At 37.2% G+C, this 17,826-nt stretch overlaps 2 protein-coding genes across 2 annotated transcripts; both read right to left on the bottom strand.

Annotated features, from left to right (window-relative positions):
* Positions 1 to 573: 573 nt before the first annotated feature.
* Positions 574 to 1,525, bottom strand: LOC126689608 (G-type lectin S-receptor-like serine/threonine-protein kinase SD2-5). Its single transcript, XM_050384841.1, has 2 exons — positions 1,513 to 1,525; positions 574 to 1,352 (listed from the first exon to the last, which is right to left on the bottom strand). Exons 1-2 carry the CDS (start codon positions 1,523 to 1,525, stop codon positions 574 to 576), a joined length of 792 nt encoding a protein of 263 aa, XP_050240798.1.
* Positions 1,526 to 2,018: 493 nt separating this feature from the next.
* LOC126732383 (50S ribosomal protein L29, chloroplastic) lies at positions 2,019 to 4,798 on the bottom strand. Its single transcript, XM_050435178.1, has 2 exons — positions 4,384 to 4,798; positions 2,019 to 2,445 (listed from the first exon to the last, which is right to left on the bottom strand). Exons 1-2 carry the CDS (start codon positions 4,714 to 4,716, stop codon positions 2,272 to 2,274), a joined length of 507 nt encoding a protein of 168 aa, XP_050291135.1. The 5' UTR covers positions 4,717 to 4,798; the 3' UTR covers positions 2,019 to 2,271.
* Positions 4,799 to 17,826: the final 13,028 nt, after the last annotated feature.

The raw sequence follows: 17,826 nt of genomic DNA, 5'->3' as shown, positions 1-17,826 counted from the left end.
TAGTATGAAATATGTTAATACAACACAAATTAGTTGATTTTCATGATCCCGTTACTCTTTTGCATTTATTTTTGGTTTCATGATTTTTTTAAAAAAAATTAAAAAATAATCTTACCTTGAGAAGGCTATAAATATGTAATGAAACTACTAAACTAATTTTTAATATCTCAAAATGTATATGTTTCTTTACTCTAATTTAGTTTACTTAGCCTGGCAATTGCGAATAAATGACCACATGATTTATTCCTGTTAAAAGCTTCCATCTAAAAAAAAAAAATCGAACTACTAGTATTAGTCATTGGATGAGAGACTTTATTAGTAGTATGGAAATTACCTTATTTGTTAGTCAATGAAAGATGGCACGGTGAACTGTCACCGTGGTCCTGATGAGATTGAAGGCAATAATGGAGTAGCAGTACCAACATATTCTTGGTTATCAACTCCAGCTCTCATTTTTGGTAAAGGTGGATTCAAGAAGAAATAATCTAGGTCAAATTCAACATTTGCAACACCCTCCAAGACCTTAATCACCATGGACATGGTAGGCCTCTTTGTGAAATCATTCTGCGAACACTAGGTTGCAACCCTCATCATATTCACTACTTCTAGTCCATGTAATTGCATATCTTCACTATACTTATCAACTAGATCCAACAATCGGTCCTCCCCAATTTTTTTCTTAAAAAAGTCAAGTAGATGCATTGCTTCCTCTGGCTGAGAGTGATCAAAAATTTTCCTTCCACACAATACCTCTAGGACCATTACTCCGAAGCTATAGACATCCACTTTTTTTGTAATTTTTGAACTCAACCATTCTGGAGCCATATAGCCAGGAGTTCCTCTCATGGTTGTCACAACTTGGCTCTGGTCACGATCAACTAGTTTAGACAATCCAAAATTAAAGACTTTTGCATTAAAGTTCTCATCTAAGAGGATATTATGGGGTTTAATATCCAAGTGAACTATTTTTTGTCTGCAATCCTCATGTAAATAAGTTAGTCCCCTTGCTACGTCCATGATGATCTTCTTTCTATGTTGCCAATCAAGCAACATCTCAGGATTTTTTTGGAATACCCATTTATCTAAAGACCCATTAGACATGTATTCATAAACAAGAAGCCTATGAAATTTCTCAATACAAAATCCAATCAATCTTACCAAGTTGAAATGATGAGTGTTTCCAATTGTCTTAACTTTAGCTAAAAATGATTTTTTGATTTGACTAAAACCATCAAGACACTTCACTGCAACCTTTGTGCCATCAACTAGAATCCCTTCAAAAATTGTGCCAAATCCTCCCCTACCGAGTTCCTTATTGAAATTATCTGTTATGACTCGCAAATCATCATAAGCTCAATCACTCTTTCTTTAAAGTAATTGGCATAGTTGATAACCTCTCCATCCTAAAGGACTTTGTGGACATGAATGTGGCCTAGTTGTGTCTATTTATGTTTTGAATTCATTGCGTTTGAATTGGATACAAAATGGCTCAAAGTCAAATACCAACGTTACCTGAGATTTCCATGTTCAACGTTACAAAAAGAGGGACAAAAATATAATTGATTGAGTTGAAGCAAAGTCCCCCAAGTTTTCTCTCCAAATTGGAGAGATAAGATATTGGTGGGCTAGGTAAGAAAACACCCGGGCCCACCAAAATTTCCTCCCCCTCCCCTTTCCAACCAAACACCTCTCTCACCTGTTTTCTCTTCTTCTTTTTTTCCACTCTCCCTATTTCACCTCCAACCAAAGAAAGCCTTACTACTTCCACCAAAGATGGGGGTTAGGATCTTCATGGGAACAGGATAAGGATCTCTTTAAAGAAGAAAGGGAAAGTAAGGAAACAAGGTGGTGATTATAAAGGCTGGGGTTTCATATGCAGGTCAGTGATATTTTCAGACTATCAAGAAAAAATATCATGCTTCCCAACAAGCAGAGAATAAAACTCTTATCCTTTCCATCTGTTCTCATAAGACTCATTAGCAAAACTGCCAATCTGCTCCTATACAACCAAACAGAGCTAATTCAAAAACAGATTTTAATTAGCAACGAGATGAGCATATACTCAAGATTTTCATCCAACATTCTAATGGGTTTGGCTTCAAAGAAAACATGAGCAAGAAAACAACAACTGGAGGGGAATGGGGGGAATCATATTACACTACTAGCAAGAAGACATTATACACAAAAAACAAAAAAGAAAAGGCCTGAAATAGAGCAGCACTCTAAACCGTGAAAGAACATCGTATTCATTATGAAGATATTGAGATTGGCTCATGCAGATTTCTCAGCTTCTGCAGCTGCTTCTTCTTCTTGCAACTTCTTCAAAGAAGGAGGTGGTCTGACAACAATGCTTTTCTTCCATTGTCGGTCCAACTTTCTTGACAACCTCTTGTTGATTCCCTCCTCAAGCTCTCTTTCCCGTTTAACAGTAAGCATACGAGCAATCTATCATTGATATCAGCCTCCATATTAGAATAATATAGATCTTAAGGGTAATAAATATGCAGAGTCAAGTCCAGAATACAACATTGCAGTTTCACAGATTATCATAAAACCAGCATATATTATATAAGGAAAGCTTATTAAATCAACAAGCCGTAGCTCATTTGCATCTTGAAATATAGATAACAAAGCATCTGATGTCACTAAATTGTCTATTCTAGAAAAAGGAGAAATGAGGAAAATAATACTGAATTGTATATTCTGAAAGGAGCAAACAAATTAACTTCTTATATTTTCAAATAAAAATGACGCAGAGATTAGCATGGAGGTTTTCGGACCTCACCACCATATTAGTAGATCAACCAAAATTTACCAATCCCAGTAATGCAGCAGCCTAGAGACAGTTTCAAACAGAAAACTGAAGCTAAAAGAATAATTGAATATGATGTGTATTCCAAATATTTCCGATGAGCAAATTTTTAAACCTAGACATGATATGTTCATTGCAACTAGAAATATCAACAATATGCCTTTGATTTATGAAGCCATTATAAATGGACAAACTTGTTATGGCTTTATTAAATTTTATTTGAAAGAATACAACAACAAAGCCACACCCTTGAAGGCCCTATTTTTGGGCTCATTCCAAATGCTCCACTTTAAGCATAGTGGCATCACTTGCCAGGCAAATCTCCCCTTTTTCTTCATGCCTACCCTTCTTTAAATTCCAAAGAACCTAAACACAATCTTTGGCACAGAATTATCCGCTTGAGCTTATGAAAAAACAAGTTTAAATTAGTTTTTTTTTTTTACATAGATTCTTTAAATTGTTGTCAATTACTATAGCATTTTTCACTTTACTCCATCATTGCTCCAGATTTAGCACATATAGCAACTCCTCTTCTTTCACAATGTAGAAGAGATGCATAGTTAAAGTTACAGAAATAAACTTGGTTTTATTATTTATTACACGAACCAAAATCCTAACCCTCATACCTGACACAATAGATTGACAACTGTCCTAACCCAAACTAACATACAGTCCATTTCAACCTATTGTCATCATTTTAGTATAACAATACACTTAAGCTTTTCTCATTCCAGCTTACTCTAGGTGCTACTTCCTATAATCCTATTAACCACAACCTACATATAAGCAATTTAGAATTACCAAAGTTTCCTGAGCTCAATAAAGCACAGTGAAATAATATCACATTGCAATGCTATTAGATATCAAAACCAACATTCCCCAAATGTATCAATCTTTAATGAATTAAGTCACAACAAAATTCTACCTCATCCATACTTCTTATCGAATCTGAGAAGCAAACACTAGCCACAAAAAAACCTAGCCACGAAAGGCTACATAGGACTCAATTCAACACAGAATTTCCCATAATTAGGAAAAGAATTAGCCCTTCTTCTAACATCATCTCTAACCGCTCAATCGAGGCCTTCTTCATATTTAATACTCCAACAATGAACCCTTTACAATGCGCTGCAACCAAATATAACAAAATGTAGGCAGCCAGCAAAAGCGAGTTTTCACAGCTTCACACGAAACCCCTTACATAGCCCAACTAAATTCCTAATTTCTTCTAAAATAGAATCTTCAAACCACAGTATGAAGCTCATAGTCTAAATAACAACAACAACAACAACAAAACTTTAGTCCCAAAATCATGGGGTCGACTATAAATACTCAACAGACTAATCAAGTCATTCACATGTATTCTTCTCCGCCAATCTATCTTATCCAAATTTTACTACTAGTAGTGTTATATAAGCTCCTTAGTCTAAAAAACGTAAAAAATCTGAAATTTCCATGAAAAATTTACAATTCCAATTTCTATGTTTCAATAATGAATGTAAAACAAACAGAAACAGGGTAGTCCAAAGTTTGAAGAAGCAAAAACGAAAAGAAAAGGAAATGGAGAGTACCCTTTTGCGCATGCGACCGAACTCGCTGGACTTGAACTCGTTGCGTGCGGACTTCTGGAGGCGAAGCATGAGGAGCTCGCCCTTGAGGTCCACTACCTCCTCGTTAATTTCTTCAGTGGTTTTGGTCCTTATTTCTTTCATTTCATCCAACCGCTTCGACATCATCACTACCGACGACGATGGAGAGAAGGAGACCCTCTGGGGAGGCACGCGAATGTGCTTTTGGATCTTAACGCCATTGAATGAGGAGGAGGATGAGGATTTGGGGATTGGAATGTGGGGTTTTGGAGAGAAGATGATGGTTGAAGGTGAGGCAATTGAGAGACTCAACATCTTCTGCTTGCTTCTTTCTTGGCCAGTGGTACTGCTTCGGAGTTCGGATTTCACAACTCAAGTTTAGTAGATAAGGCGCTCTCCTTTCGTTGTGTTTGTTTTCCTTTTGTTTTTGTTTTTGTTTTTTTTTTCACGAAATTTAGTTACAAATTTTGTTATAAGTAAATTTTACAGCTTTACTCAATAAAATAAATATTATTATATATTTTTAAAATCTAATTATTGAATTATATTTTTTTTACACTTTTAATACACGTGTCAAATTTTATATCAATCAGATATTATATAGTATATAATCTATAAGTTTATATTTAATGCATAATTTTAAACTATAAAAACTATCAATTTAAATAATTTATTGATGGTATACTCATTGATCTTTAATTTTCTAAAAAATTTGCAAGTATGGAAGATATAAGAAGAAAATGTAATCCACAAATGGAATTCTCAAAATTCACCTCCAATAAAAAGATATTGAGTAAAGTTATAACTTTAGGTTACAACCAATTTTGTAGCTAAATTTTGTTCTTTTTTTTTTAAGGAAAAAAAAATCTTTTTTTTTCCCAAAAAAAAAAATTGTAAAATGTGAAGATACTTTTAAATTAACTCTTTGGCTGGTGTTTTCAATTGAGACATTTAAAATTAAGGTTAAATTCCACTAAACCACTATGAGGTTTGGGCTAATACTAATTAGGTCCAAAACTTTTCAAAAATGACCAACTTAGACAAATTTGTCCCTGACTCCATTAGCACCATTATTTTAACTCAAACCCTTCTCTTCTCTTCGTCTCAGGCTCAAACCCTTCTCCTTTCTCTCTCTCTCGAACCTCTGGCTCTTTCTTTTTTTTATTTCTCTTTCATCCACAGCGCCTTACTCTCTCTCTCTCACCCACTTCCGTGGCAGCTAAAGACTCCCCCTTTCATGGCCGAAAACCATGTTTTTCCACTACCATCTTCCACTCTCTTCTCAAATTAGTGCCATGGAGACATTTGGCTAGGGATTTTCGAGCTTCACATCACTAACACTACTATTGTTCCACGCCAACAGCTCTGATATGGTGTTAAACATGTTTGGGTCTTTGTTTCTGGGTTTAGGTCTCTATTTCTAGGTTTGGGTCTTTGTTTGTGTTTGGGTTTGTATATCAAACATCAAGGGAATGTTTGACAAAGACCCACGAGCTCCGCCACCACCGTCGGCGATGCCACCATTGGTGGCCGTCAATCTCTATTCTCTTAATATGTTCTATTTTTTTTCTCTTTTGGTTTGGTTCTTTGTTGGTTTGGGTCTTGGTCAATTTAGGGATTGGGTTTTCTTATGTGATATAAGGATTTGGTGATTTTTTTATTTGGATTTGAAAGGGGGTTTGGGTATGGTCATTTGCAAATTTATGGGTATTTTTTGATTTAGGGTTTGTCTCAAAATGGCTCTAATATGGTGATTTTGTTGGTGTGTGCATTTGAATATGTGTGTATGATTGGTAATTTGGGATGATTTTTGGGGGTTTCAGGTTTTGGAATTTATATGGCTATGTGTGTATGTTTGTGTTCTATGACATGGTGCAGCTGTGTAGTGTGATTTGTGCCCAAATCCATGCTCATGTTAGTGTAATCACAGTGAATAGAATTCAAATACCTTAGTATGTAATAAGCATTTACTAGAGAAGATAAAATATGAGAGAAGAGAGTGAAGAGAGGGTCTGAGATGAGAAAGAGAAGAGTGAATAGAATGTGAGAAAAAAAATAACTGTGCTAAACGAAGTTAGGGATAAAATTGTCTTTTAAGGACCAAGTTGGTCGTTTTTTAAAAGTCTTGGACCTAGTTGGTATTAGCCCAAATCTCAGGATGGTTTAGTAGAATTTACCCTAAAATTAATTATCATACCTCCAATTATGAATTATAATAAAAGAAGAAAAAATATGAATCATATGATAATATTCAAAATTTATGCCTATTTAATGAAATGTGTGATTTGTTTAAATAAATATATATGGATTGTTTCATGAGTCATTACGTAGTGAGCTTGAGAAGATTTCTCCGAACTAATTTAGATAAAAACTTATATTAAATATCTTATGCAACATAGGTAGGTGAAACTTGTATACTCCATATTTTATAATTTAATAGTGGGGGGAAGGGGAGATGAACCTTGTATGCCTCATTTATAAACATTAAAAAATGTCAACTAATTGAGTTTTTTTTTTGAGTTAGTAGTCCCTTACACACAGGTGCAAAACCTTGGAATTTAATAATTTGAATATATACATAAATTTTTTTTTAGCAGAAACGATACTGTACTTTATTTATTCAAAATCACCCTATACAATGGGAAAGAGAAGAGAGGGACATTTTTCTAACTTAAACAATAACATCTTTATTCTTTTTTGCAACACTAGCCAGGGCTAGAGTAGGACAATTACATCGTAAAGGTATGTTAACAAATGGTATATTAACAAAATTCTCACATTTAAGCATAATATCCTCAAGAATCCAAGCTACTTCCAATGAATATATCCATAGATTGAAGCTAATGAAGAGCATCATCTATGAGATCCAAAAAAATTTGAAAGGACAAAAAAAAAAAAAAAAAGAATTCCAGAGTCGGAAAGCCAAACGACTTAAGCAAATAAACAATCCCATAATAAATGGTTACATGATTTAGTTTCCTTAATACACCGCACACATAAGAACGCATGACATGGGACTTTCTTATCGTGCCAAACAACATAGTTCTTGAATTGCCTATGGGATCCCAAGCCCACAGCAATTTAGACTAGGGATTTTCATAAAGGGAAAAGGGGTTGGATACCAACATCAGTGGATGGAAGAGGAGAATAATTATTATCTTTATCAATTGCCTGCTTCTTGTAATAAAGAAAATCAACAGGGGAAAATAGACTTTTCTTAGCTTCAGAAAAACGTTTTATGAGAATGTGTATATAATTTTGATAAATGATATAGTTTAGCTATATTAAATTATGAAGTATGAACACTTTATTTAGCGTGTCATACCCATGTCATATCTATATCGTACCGGCTGTCTAATATTATAATTTTTTAGAAATTGCTCGTATTGTCATGTTGTTCGTGCTTCCCATGTATTAAATGATGGGATAACCATGAAACCTAAATTAAAATTAAAGGAAGGGAATTTATTACTTTTTTAACCCTATGGTATACTTTTTTTATTTATTCAATAATTGCAATGAAAGAGTAATAATTTGAATCATAAATATCTCCATTAAAAATACCAAAAAGTACCAATTGAACTACAAGCATATAAGGCTATTGGCTATCATATATTTTCTTTAGATTCACTTTTTAACTGTGTAATGGATTTTTTTTTTTTTTTTTTAATATGAGATAGTACGTTGTATATTTGGATAACTTTTAAAAGTGGACACCAAGCTCCAAAACTAAATTTCTTCTCTTCTTCTCAAAAAAAAAAAAAAAGTCTACCTATAATCATCATGTTGATATTGCTGCCATTTAAAATATTCATTACAAAACTTTTCTTTTCACAAATACAAAACCTCTAAAATTGGCTTTAAGCAACCAGTTCAGTGTGTGTATAATAGAAAAAGGTGTTACATTTGCGCATTAAAGCCCAAAAACTACAAACATTAGTCAATTCATAAATATATACAAGATTACTTTTTTTTTTTTTTGAAAAAATATACAAGATTACTATTCACATGCAAATCCATTTTTTAATAATTTTTTACTCATATATATATATATATATAGAGAGAGAGAGAGAGAGAGAGAGAGAGAGAGAGAATTTGAGATAGTAATAAAAAATTGATAAAATACAATATTTTAATAAAATATAATATAAAATAGATAATCTAACATGTGTATTTTTGAAAAATAATTGTGTAAAATAAAAAATAAAAAATAAAAAATTCTTGTACTAAAATAAACAAAAATTTGTGTACGAACTAATACGAATGCTCAGCAATCTCCATAAATCATTGTCAATTTAAAAAAATATCTGAATTGATATGGACCTCAACATAGTGGTCATATCAAAATATAATGTTGGTCCTTGAACTAGTTGTAATTTAATCATGAACTACAGTGTGCCAGTTGACTCAATTTTAATCATTGATGTTTTGAAACACTTCAATGCAAGTGTATTTCTGTCTGGTCGCCACCATGCAAATGGTAATTATTCATGAAATTGAAGTTTTATTCATGTCGTCAAGGTGTAGTTTGATTAGCGGCAATGTATTGGCAACCACCTTTGGGTCAAATAATATATTATAGACTTATGGTATGTACAGGGAAGATATCAAGAGTTTAAATTTCCATTCTCCACTTATATTTATCTAATGTTGATTGACTTTTCAAGATTAATTTTGCTTCCAATTTTGCTCCTAAACTCAAATTTTGACTCAACTCCTTTATATATATATAAATAAAATAATATAATCGTCATGTAAAATCTTTTTTTTTTTTAATCTAATATGTATATCCTAATTTATTTTTTATACTTAGGTTTTTTTTTAGAGATAGTTTCAACCATGATTATTAGAATGTGTTTGGATACCGTTTATTTTGCTGAAACTGAAAAATTATTACTGAAAGTACTGTAAATAAAGGTAAAAGTTAATTGAAATAGTATAGTGGGCCCATGAATAGTATCAAAAAGTGCAGTAAGACTCATAAATAGTAGCAAAAATAAGCTGAATAGTAAAATAATTTTAATTTATAATCTCAATCCAAATGCACGCTTAGTATCCCGATCTACATCTTAGGATCTCATCCTTAAACCATCCTAGATTTCACTAAACTCTCTACTAAGGTCAAATCCATGTGGGATCCCGATCCAAATCTTAGAATTTTATAGGATTCCGATCCCACAGCAATACTAAGATTCTGTGATATAGAGGAAAAAAAAAAAATTGGGCCTCCAAATGCCCCTACTTGATATAAAAAATATAATAAACAAATTAGCCAATTACCTTAGCCCAAAATTGATAAAACTTTAAATACAAACTTCCTTTTTTTTTTTTTGCTAGGTGAAAATGATAAAATAAAAAATAAAAAAAAAGTTCATACTATTAGTGATGAATTTAAGTTTGGTCATGCCAATGAAAATGAAGTGGATGAACCCCCAAATGCAATATTAAGAGATTTTGATGATTATCTAATGGATGATACAGGTCATGTGGCTACTAGCAATGATAATGATGTTATTTATAATGATCAACTGCACTGCAAAAACCTATTGCAACAAAAATTGTGTTGCAACAAATTATAGCAACAATATTTTTTGTTGCAATAAAATATTTTATTGCAACAAAACTCTATTGCAATGAAAATTTTGTTGCAATAGTCTATTGCCACAGACTTTATCGCAATAATGGGCAACAAAATTTTTTCGTCGCAATTGAAGTTTATTGCAACAAAAAATTTCATTACAATAAGGCTTTTTTCTTGTAATAATTTGTAATTTGGTACTTTATTAGTAATTTCACTAATTTGTGTCAAAAATTACATTTTTTTTCAATATTTCTTTAATGTATATTATGAATTATAATTATGGATATTTTTTAGTACTTTTTTTAATCGAAAAGTAGGATCTTACGATCCTCGTGCCGATACTATGATTCGATCCCTGAACCCTCTCACCGATTTTGTGTAGGATCTCGATTCTTGTGCCAATCCTATGATCTGATCCCTAAACCCTCTCACCGATCTCGTGTAAGATCTTGATCTCAATCCTGATAACTTTGGTTTCAACCTATGATGTCCGCTACTGATGATAGCTTTTTATTATCAGACCAAAACACCAATAAATTTTTATACCTAGGTTGTTAAAATTAAGTATAGCAATATGTAGGGACACGTTCCGCAATGAACCGCAGAAGTGTTGGGTTCGCACGTGAATGGGCCCAGACAATATCATTTGTAAAGAGTGGGTTTGAAAGGCTATGCCTCGGTTACTCAGCGGTGGGTTTTTGTGGTGCTCATATGTGATTGAGGTGTCTTCACCCTTGGAGTCTTTCTCCTGGAGGTGGACTGGGAGGCCCTTCCTTTTTTTGCTAGTCTTCCCAGCCCCCTCTCCAGATTACTTATTTTTTCTTTTATACTAGCTTGCGTTCACTTTCCTTTGTCCACGTATAGGGTCGACATTTCCAAGACTGATACTTGTCCCGTCAGTCCAAGACCAAAGTTGTTGGGAGTGGTTGATAAAGCTAAAGAATACGGCTCTGTTAGGTGCAGAGCTATGTATGGGGAAGGTCCTTTCCTAGATATTTTAGATTTTCTTTCAAGTTTGTCCCTATACCGTTTTTGCCCCTCTTCTTGGTGGAGCTTTGGGTCAGCCGAGGACTGCACTGTCCTCGGCTGCTTCTCCGGGCCAATTGGTGTTTTACGTTATTGAATTTGGATTTTAACCTTCTTCGGCTTGGGCCTTAGGGCTCCCCATGAATAAGTGGGTCTGGCCCATAAATTGTTGGGCCCCACAATAGCCCCTCAAAACCCTGCTGTCCGACTTCTTGGTTGGATAGAGGGGTTTTGGTAATACCGAGCCTTTATTATGGCTCATTTAATTTGGCCCTTGACTGACGCTGGCGACTCTTCACCTGCCCAGGGAGTGTACCGGTCTACAAGATGTTCCCCTTAATTTGCGCACGATGTGTTTATGCCGTTTGGTTATCCGAAGCGCGTCTTTAATATCTTCCCTTTACGAGACCTCCCAGATTCAACGGTTTTTGATGGCGTGGGGGAATAAAACGGGCGTATTCTTGTTTGCAGATTTCCTTGGAGATCTGAACACATTAAGTACCCTCTTCTTCGTCCCCTATATAAAGAGAAGAAACAAGAGTTGTTTCTCCCACAGATTAATCCCTTTAATCCCCCCAAAATTTGAAACCCTCAGATTCCTTCCGGAGTTTACTTTTACTCTCTGGTTATTCCTTAACCTGAAATACACTCACCATAGTAATAAGCAATGAAAAAACCATTCCCCTCCCAGAAACACCATGTTCCAACGAAGCTCGAAATGGCTCGGTCAGGGCAAGGATGGCGGAGACTCAAGATTTGTCTCGCCTTTCTTTCAGCCAAAATCCGAAGTAGGGACTCGTCACGTCACACTTTCGACGTGACTGAGCCGATGACACACATCATCAGTACTACCCGCTCTCTCATGAGCATATCTAATATGGCACCAGTGTGTTAGGAGTCAGGACTGGGGCAGGGACTAAGTGCCCCTGCTTCTTCCTCTCTTCGTTCACTGGCGCCTCCTTTTGCCTCTCTTTCTTCCTTCTCATCTCTTCCCTCTTCTTCTCCTCCTTCTTTTACTCATGTCCTACATCTTCCTCATTCATCTCCTCCATCCTCTTCTTCCTTCTCCTTCATCTTCTTCTTCCTTCTCCTTCATCTTTTTCTAAAGAAAGTTCTTCTCTCAATATGAGCAATACTGAGGCAGAGATTGGAGAGACTTTGAAGACGAGTTTAAAAGACATCTGACTGTTTACTTATCTGTATTGTGGATGTTATCGTTGCTTCGGCAGTTCACCTTTTGTATAGGCTTGTTTAAGCCCCTCTTTGTATGTTGTAATAATTTTTCATATTAATAAAAATGGTTGTTATTTTACTTCGCATGTTCTGTTTCTATGTTTTTACAAATTTGCAAGCGCTGCTCGGCACAATAATATAGCATTTGAATCAATGGCAACTAAGGACAAAATACTTGCTAATAAAAAGATGTCACCATAATTTTAATAGAATTATTTGACACAGCAATGCCTATCTGTGAATAACGATACTTACCCAAAACAATGCCGAGATTAGAACTGGATGCTCCATGCGGTGAAGGAAGTAATCATCCGAAGACATATCACCCGCAAAAATGAACAGCCCCCTTAGGCTACCGAATAGTGGGGCGTCCCACCATCATCCTAACGCTTTTATTGGCATTAACATTTTACAGTATTTGAGCCGAGGACTTTCCCCATCCGAGTAGTTGGCGTCCCAATAGGCTTGAGTCCGAGGACTTCGCAACGCCTTGGCTCTGTCCAAAACCTAGTTTTGTCATCCAAGTAGTTGGTTTCCCCATAGGCTTGAGTCCGAGAACCATGCAAGGCCTCGGTTCCGTCCAAAACTTTTTTGAGTGCTTGGTTTCCCCATAGGCTTGAGTCCGAGGACCATGCGAGGCCATGGTTCTGTCCAAAACTTTTTTGAGTTCAGTTTCTCCCTTTCCTCAGGTATTTCATGAGGTGCCGAGCAGAAGGTTGTCCTCAGCAACGGCTATTCCTCGGCGTGGGCCATAGTCCCTGGGCCCCCATGCAGAACGGGCCTGGGCCGCGAATTCACTAGGCCCACAAATTAAGAGGTATTTCTGTAGTCTTTGGTCACGCGGTACTCTTTGGCGTCCCAGTGTTCGAGGTGCGCCTTCACGAGACTCCTTTAATCTCATGGTTGCAGGTGGCGTTGGAAATTGAGCCGGAGCCATTTTGTCTGTAGCGTTCCTTGGGACGCTGCGTGAATTAAATGCCATCACCTCACCTTTTTAAATAAATAGGAGAGAAAGTTGCTTTATCTACGCACAAATCCTTCATTTTTTTTTCCAAATCACAACTCCCATATCCGGTGCTATCCTTCCTTAGTATAACATGTTTGAGGCGAGGGTTGGGGAAAAAGAACTCTCTCCGCCACAGAGGCGCCGTGTCCTCCTGAGACTCAAAACAGTGAGGTACGGGCAAAGGAGACCTAAATTCAAGAGAATATTCCGTTTCGACAGAAAGGAAAGGGTGTTTCTCCCTCTTTTAGTCAAAATCCGAAGCAGGTTCTGTTCATGCCAGAATTTTTGTGTGTCAGAAGAAAGATTCTCCGCCATCATCACCTCTGCCCTGTCGCAGGCAAATTTTTGGTGAAGGCTCCTCAACTTCCGGCTCCCTGCACCCTTCCTTCAGCGGTGTGAGGCTCAAGTTGGGTTTCTTTTGCTGCCTGAGTTATGCGCATGTAAAAGCATTGAGGAAGAATAAGGTCTTGGAGCAATAGCCAACCTCTCCTCTGTGCCACTTCTTCGGCTTTATCTTATTCTCTTGTATCTTTCTTTTTGGTTATGTGGTTAGCTTTAGAAGCCAACCTCTCGTCTGTACTGCCTCTTCGGCTTTGTCTTATTCTCTTGTATCTTCCTTTTCAATTATGTAGTGAGTTTTGACATAAGCTGATTCCAGCTTTTCATTGTACGCTGTACTATTTCTTTGTTTTAGTAAAAATGGAAATTTATTTACTTGTTTTGAATATTGTTCTTTTGGCAACACCACTTTGTGAATGGGTGTGCTCCATGTGTGTATTTCTCCTCAGCGATATTTAGAGCAAGAACCCTTGAAACACAATCCAACTAATTCTAATTTGCCGACACTACCAGGCATAATAATAACAATTCATAGTAAGTTAAACTTAGGAAACTAACCGAGATAACGGTTGAACGTTCTGTAATAAGTGCGAAAATACTGTCAGAGAACGATAAATTCTAAATAATTCATCCGAGGGGGTGACCGAGCATTGAATGACTTCGATTATGCTTTTGGAAACATGTTGCCCCATTCCGTACTGGTCCCTTTGGTGTTGAGGATCCGAGGGCAAACTAGAGAATCCATGTAGTTTAGGAATTAACCCAATTGTTAATGGAGAGTTTTCCTCGGGGAGGTTCTAAGGTCCACGTAACGTAGTTTTTCCTTTTAAGTAGTTTTTCCTTTTAAGTAGTTGGTTTCCCCAGAGGCTTGGGTCCGAGGACCATACAAGGCCTTGGTTCTCTTTGTAAGTAGTTGGTTTCCCCAGAGGCTTGGGTCCGAGGACCATACAGGGCCTTGGTTCTGTCCAAAACTTGTATTCTCTTTGTAAGTAGTTGGTTTCCCCAGAGGCTTGGGTCCGAGGACCATACAAGGCCTTGGTTCTGTCCAAAACTTGTATTCTCTTTGTAAGTAGTTGGTTTCCCCAGAGGCTTGGGTCCGAGGACCATGCAAGGCCTTGTTTCTGTCCAAAACTTGTATTCTCTTTGTAAGTAGTTGGTTTCCCTAGAGGCTTGGGTCCGAAGACCATCCAAGGCCTTGGTTCTGTCCAAAACTTGTATTTTCTTTGTAAGTAGTTGGTTTCCCCAGAGGCTTGGGTTCGAGGACCATACAAGGCCTTGGTTCTGTCCAAAACTTGTGTTTTCTTTGTAAGTAGTTGGTTTCCCCAGAGGCTTGGGTCCGAAGACCATACAAGGCCTTGGTTCTGTCCAAAACTTGTATTCTCCTTGTAAGTAGTTGGTTTCCCCAGAGGCTTGGGTCCGAGGACCATACAAGGCCTTGGTTCTGACCAAAACTTGTGTTTTCTGTGTAAGTAGTTGGTTTCCCCAGAGGCTTGGGTTCGAAGACCATACAAGGCCTTGGTTCTGTCCAAAACTTGTATTCTCTTTGTAAGTAGTTGGTTTCCCCAGAGGCTTGGGTCCGAGGACCATACAAGGCCTTGGTTCTGTCCAAAACTTGTATTTTCTTTGTAAGTAGTTGGTTTCCCCAGAGGCTTGGGTCCGAGGACCATACAAGGCTTTGGTTCTGTCCAAAACTTGTGTTTTCTTTGTAAGTAGTTGGTTTCCCCAGAGGCTTGGGTTCGAAGACCATACAAGGCCTTGGTTCTGTCCAAAACTTGTATTCTCCTTGTAAGTAGTTGGTTTCCCTAGAGGCTTGGGTCCGAGGACCATACAAGGCCTTGGTTCTGTCCAAAACTTGTGTTTTCTGTGTAAGTAGTTGGTTTCCCCAGAGGCTTGGGTCCGAAGACCATACAAGGCCTTGGTTCTGTCCAAAACTTGTGTTTTCTTTGTAAGTAGTTGGTTTCCCCAGAGGCTTGGGTCCGAGGACCATACAAGGCCTTGGTTCTGTCCAAAACTTGTATTTTCTTTGTAAGTAGTTGGTTTCCCAAGAGGCTTGGGTCCGAGGACCATACAAGGCTTTGGTTCTGTCCAAAACTTGTGTTTTCTTTGTAAGTAGTTGGTTTCCCCAGAGGCTTGGGTCCGAAGACCATACAAGGCCTTGGTTCTATCCAAAACTTGTATTCTCCTTGTAAGTAGTTGGTTTCCCCAGAGGCTTGGGTCCGAGGACCATACAAGGCCTTGGTTCTGTCCAAAACTTGTGTTTTCTTTGTAAGTAGTTGGTTTCCCCAGAGGCTTGGGTCCGAAGACCATACAAGGCCTTGGTTCTGTCCAAAACTTGTATTCTCTTTGTAAGTAGTTGGTTTCCCCAGAGGCTTGGGTCCGAAGACCATACAAGGCCTTGGTTCTGTCCAAAACTTGTGTTTTCTTTGTAAGTAGTTGGTTTCCCCATAGGCTTGGGTCCGAGGACCATACAAGGCCTTGGTTCTGTCCAAAACTTGTATTTTCTTTGTAAGTAGTTGGTTTCCCCAGAGGCTTGGGTCCGAGGACCAGACAAGGCCTTGGTTCTGTCCAAAACTTGTGTTTTCTTTGTAAGTAGTTGGTTTCCCCAGAGGCTTGGGTCCGAAGACCATACAAGGCCTTGGTTCTGTCTAAAACTTGTATTCTGTTTCTTAATTTATCTACTTCCTAAAGGTTAGCTCCTCGAATAAGGTGGGGGAAGCTAGCTTGATGTTTAAAGCCCCTTGACTTGCCATGCCATGCCACTGGCATTACGAGGCGTAGCCCCTAGTGGGAACTTGTGTCGGAATAACAACAATGTGTCGCCGGTCGTCAAGGCATCGTTGTAGACCCTTGTTCGACAGAAGCTCAACTCCACCGCCGCTCGAGCTAACGCGCAAGCCTTTCCCACAGACGGCGCCAATTGTAGGGACACGTTCCGCAACGAACCGCAGAAGTGTTGGGTTCGCATGTGAATGGGCCCAGACAATATCATTTGTAGAGAGTGGGTTCGAAAGGCTAGGCCTCGGTTACCCAGCGGTGGGTTTTTGTGGTGCTCATATGTGATTGAGGTGTCTTCACCCTTGGAGTCTTTCTCCTGGAGGTGGACTGGGAGACCCTTCCTTTTTTTGCCAGTCTTCCCAGCCCCCGTTCCAGATTACTTATTTTTTCTTTTATACTAGCTTGCGTTCACTTTCCTTCGTCCACATGTAGGGTCGACCTTTCCAAGACTGATACTTGTCCCGTCAGTCCAAGACCAAAGTTGTTGGGAGTGGTTGATAAAGCTAAATAATACGGCTCTGTTAGGTGCAGAGCTATGTATGGGGAAGGTAGTAAGGGCAGCCTTTCCTAGATATTTTAGATTTTCTTTCAAGTTTGTCCCTATACCGTTTTTGCCCCTCTTCTTGGTGGAGCTTTGGGTCAGCCGAGGACTGCACTGTCCTCGGCTGCTTCTCCGGGCCAATTGGTGCTTTACGTTATTGAGTTTGGACTTTAACCTTCTTCGGCTTGGGTCTTAGGGCTCTCCATGAATAAGTGGGCCTGGCCCATAAATTGTTGGGCCCCACACAATATATTTGAAGAGTTATATATTACATCATTGTCTTTGATTGTTTTAAATAATTACGTTGAATTATTGATTTTGTCTTTAATACTACTTTTCAAATTACATTGTCAAATATTATTACCAACAAGTTACCTCCATTTAATGCTTTGTCATATTATAAATGTACACCTAAACAACCACCAAAGTCATATGGACATTTAATACAAATAATAAATTTCCATGTTACTATAATTCATTAAAAACCAAAGAATTTATTTTTTCAATTAATTAATATTAAAAAACAATATTTTTCACAATTTTTCATTACATGATTAGAATAACATTATTTTCACATAAGTCTGTTTACTAACATCATTTTTACTTTTCACCAATCACAACATATCACATGTAAAAAATTGTGAAAATAATGGAGTTCTATACTTACTAAATTCTTTGGGTCATAATCCAAAAATTTACTCAAATAAATTTTTTTTTTACAAAAAAAAAAAAAAATCTTAAAAAACCATGGGCTAGGCTAACAAAACACAATGAAGCCCAACCCAAAATATCTAGGCCCAAATATTAATAACAACTCATATTGACCCTGTACAGCTTGGCAACCCACGTGATCTGTGGCGCCAGCAGCAAACAATGGGTAGTGTCAAACCTTGTTTTTATATTTTATCCATTTATTATTGTTAT

This window comes from Quercus robur, chromosome 6, assembly GCF_932294415.1.
Source record: "Quercus robur chromosome 6, dhQueRobu3.1, whole genome shotgun sequence".
NCBI classification, from domain to species: domain Eukaryota; kingdom Viridiplantae; phylum Streptophyta; class Magnoliopsida; order Fagales; family Fagaceae; genus Quercus; species Quercus robur.
The sequence above is the reverse complement of the archived record's forward strand: the minus strand, read 5'-3'. Positions and strand labels throughout refer to the sequence as shown.

Bases quoted from the DNA above. Each gene is read 5' to 3' on its own strand.
- LOC126732383 (XM_050435178.1), bottom strand. From the start codon at position 4,716: ATGTTGAGTCTCTCAATTGCCTCACCTTCAACCATCATCTTCTCTCCA. The intron at 2,446-4,383 runs GTACTCTCCATT...TATCAATGATAG, and splicing joins TCGGTCGCATGCGCAAAAGG to ATTGCTCGTATGCTTACTGT.